Here is a 2198-nt window from a genome sequence, read left to right on the forward strand (position 1 = left end):
CCAGTGACCCTGGCCATGCAGTCCACCGAGGCCTGGAGTCAGAGCTGGGGCACGATGTCCTGGGACTATTCGGGTTCTGGCTCCCTGGACCAAATAGAGCTTTGCCCGGCCTGGGACCTGCCCTACAGTCACGCCATCATCCCTGCGCTCTACCTGGCGGCCTTCACCGTGGGCTTGCCGGGCAACGCCTTCGTGATGTGGCTGCTGAGCGGACAGCGCGGCCCACGGCGGCTGGTGGATACCTTCGTGCTGCACCTAGCGGCCGCCGACCTGGGCTTCGTGCTCACGCTGCCACTGTGGGCCGCGGCGGAGGCCCTGGGCGGCCTGTGGCCCTTCGGCGACGGCCTGTGCAAAGCCAGCAGCTTCGCGCTGGCGGCCACGCGCTGCGCGGGCGCGCTGCTGCTGGCGGGCATGAGCGTGGACCGCTACCTGGCCGTGGGCCGGCCGCTGAGCGCGCGGCCGCTGCGGAGCCCGCGCTGTGTGCGAGCCGCGTGCTGCGGCGCCTGGGCGGCGGCGTTCCTGGCCGGGCTCCCCGCCTTGCTCTACCGCGGGCTGCAGCCGAGCCCGGACGGCTTGGGCAGCCGGTGCGCCGAAGAGCCGTCGGATGCACTCCAGGGCCTCGGCCTGCTGCTGCTGCTGCTGACCTTGGCGCTGCCGCTGGCTGTCACCCTGGCCTGCTACTGGCGCGTGTCGCGCCGCCTGCCGCGCGTGGGGAGGGTCCGGAGCAATTCGCTGCGCATCATCTTCGCGGTGGAGAGCGTCTTCGTGGGTTCCTGGCTGCCCTTCGGCGTCCTGCGAGCCATCTTCCACCTAGCTCGCCTCCGGGCGCTGCCGCTGCCCTGCGCGCTGCTGCTGGCACTGCGCTGGGGTCTGGCTGTCGCCACCTGCCTGGCTTTTGTCAACAGCTGTGCGAACCCCGTCATCTATCTCCTGCTGGACCGCTCGTTCCGGGCCCGGGCCCGGTTCGGGGTGTGCACGCGCGCCGGGCGCCAGGTGAGAAGGATCAGCTCGGCGTCCTCGCTCTCCAGGGACGACAGCTCGGTGTTCTGGGGCCGGTCCCCAAAGGCGAACTCTGCCTCGGCCTCGTAGCCTCCCCGGGGCGGCGCAGGTGGAGCGGCCGTGGAGCTCCAAAGAGAGGAGCCACACCGAGGACAACCGTGCTCCCAAGCCGCGGCCGGAGGACTGTCCGTCGGTTTTCTCAGAACTGGCTAAGACTGGCTGTTCGCGCAGACAGATAGACGTGGGAAGGGTGGGGTGTTTCCTTAATTTTCCCCAGGGCAAGAAAGGCTGTAGACACCCACCTGGTTTACCCAGTAGATGTGAGGGAAGTGGGGTTTCCTCTCTGCTTCATTTGGTGTAGCTCAGCTCAAACATCCAACGCAGACTCTCATCGGCCCTTCTTGCCCCTGCAAAAAGCCTTTGCCTCCACCTGCACACCAGCCCTCTAGTAATGCCACCTCAGAAATGTCTTTAGAACGAGAGGAGGGACAGTTCTCTTTCTCTGGCTGTCTTTGTAGTTGCATTGACTGAATCCTTTCACATCCCCAGTTTGGATTTTCATTTCAAAGGCTCACCAAAGACGTGGGAACCACCTCCAGTCTGAGCTGCCCAACTTGGTCCTTCCCACCTGTTCCTTCAGAGTACCAACCTGGCTGTGGTTATCTTCTCCCCTCTGGAGAAGCTGTTCTGACCTTCCTTCTTAGTTAGGATCTGAAATTTCAGCGGGCATTCCGATTCCCCATCACTCAGCCAGGGACCCCAGGTTCTTCTGTGCGTTCACATCTCAACAATAATAATAAACCATTGGTTAGCCCTAGTTAGAGGTGCGTCTTGACTTGAACAGCAAGAGTGAAATGGGGTGTCATAAGTGCGTCACAGACAGACACAACTCAACTCAGAAGTTGAGGCACCTCAGGGTGATGGTTTGGGTGATGCTGGGATGGGACAAGAGGACCAGCTGCACCTGTGTCGGTGTGGTACTCTCGGGAGGGCAGAGAATTACTTATTCTTTTAAAGGACATCTCACATCTTGAAGGTTGCAAGATGAAAAAGGAAAAAAAAAATAGGAAGATGCACAGCATCTGCATGCCAGGTGTCATTTCAAAGAAGAGATGTGTAATTTTGAGTTTTTTAAATGTGGTCCAGGCTTTCTCCCATGCTCTGGGAGCCCTTCCAGTACAGACATTTGGAATTAACCA

At 60.8% G+C, this 2198-nt stretch overlaps 1 protein-coding gene across 1 annotated transcript; it reads left to right on the top strand.

Annotated features, from left to right (window-relative positions):
- Gpr25 (G protein-coupled receptor 25) lies at positions 1-1808 on the top strand. The gene has a single exon (XM_036202695.1). The coding sequence runs from the start codon at positions 16-18 to the stop codon at positions 1087-1089; it is 1074 nt and encodes a 357-aa protein (XP_036058588.1). The 5' UTR covers positions 1-15; the 3' UTR covers positions 1090-1808.
- Positions 1809-2198: the final 390 nt, after the last annotated feature.

The sequence above is a fragment of the Onychomys torridus genome, chromosome 11, assembly GCF_903995425.1.
Source record: "Onychomys torridus chromosome 11, mOncTor1.1, whole genome shotgun sequence".
In the NCBI taxonomy this organism is placed as follows: Eukaryota; Metazoa; Chordata; class Mammalia; order Rodentia; family Cricetidae; genus Onychomys; species Onychomys torridus.

Bases quoted from the DNA above. Each gene is read 5' to 3' on its own strand.
- Gpr25 (XM_036202695.1), top strand. From the start codon at position 16: ATGCAGTCCACCGAGGCCTGGAGTCAGAGCTGGGGCACGATGTCCTGG.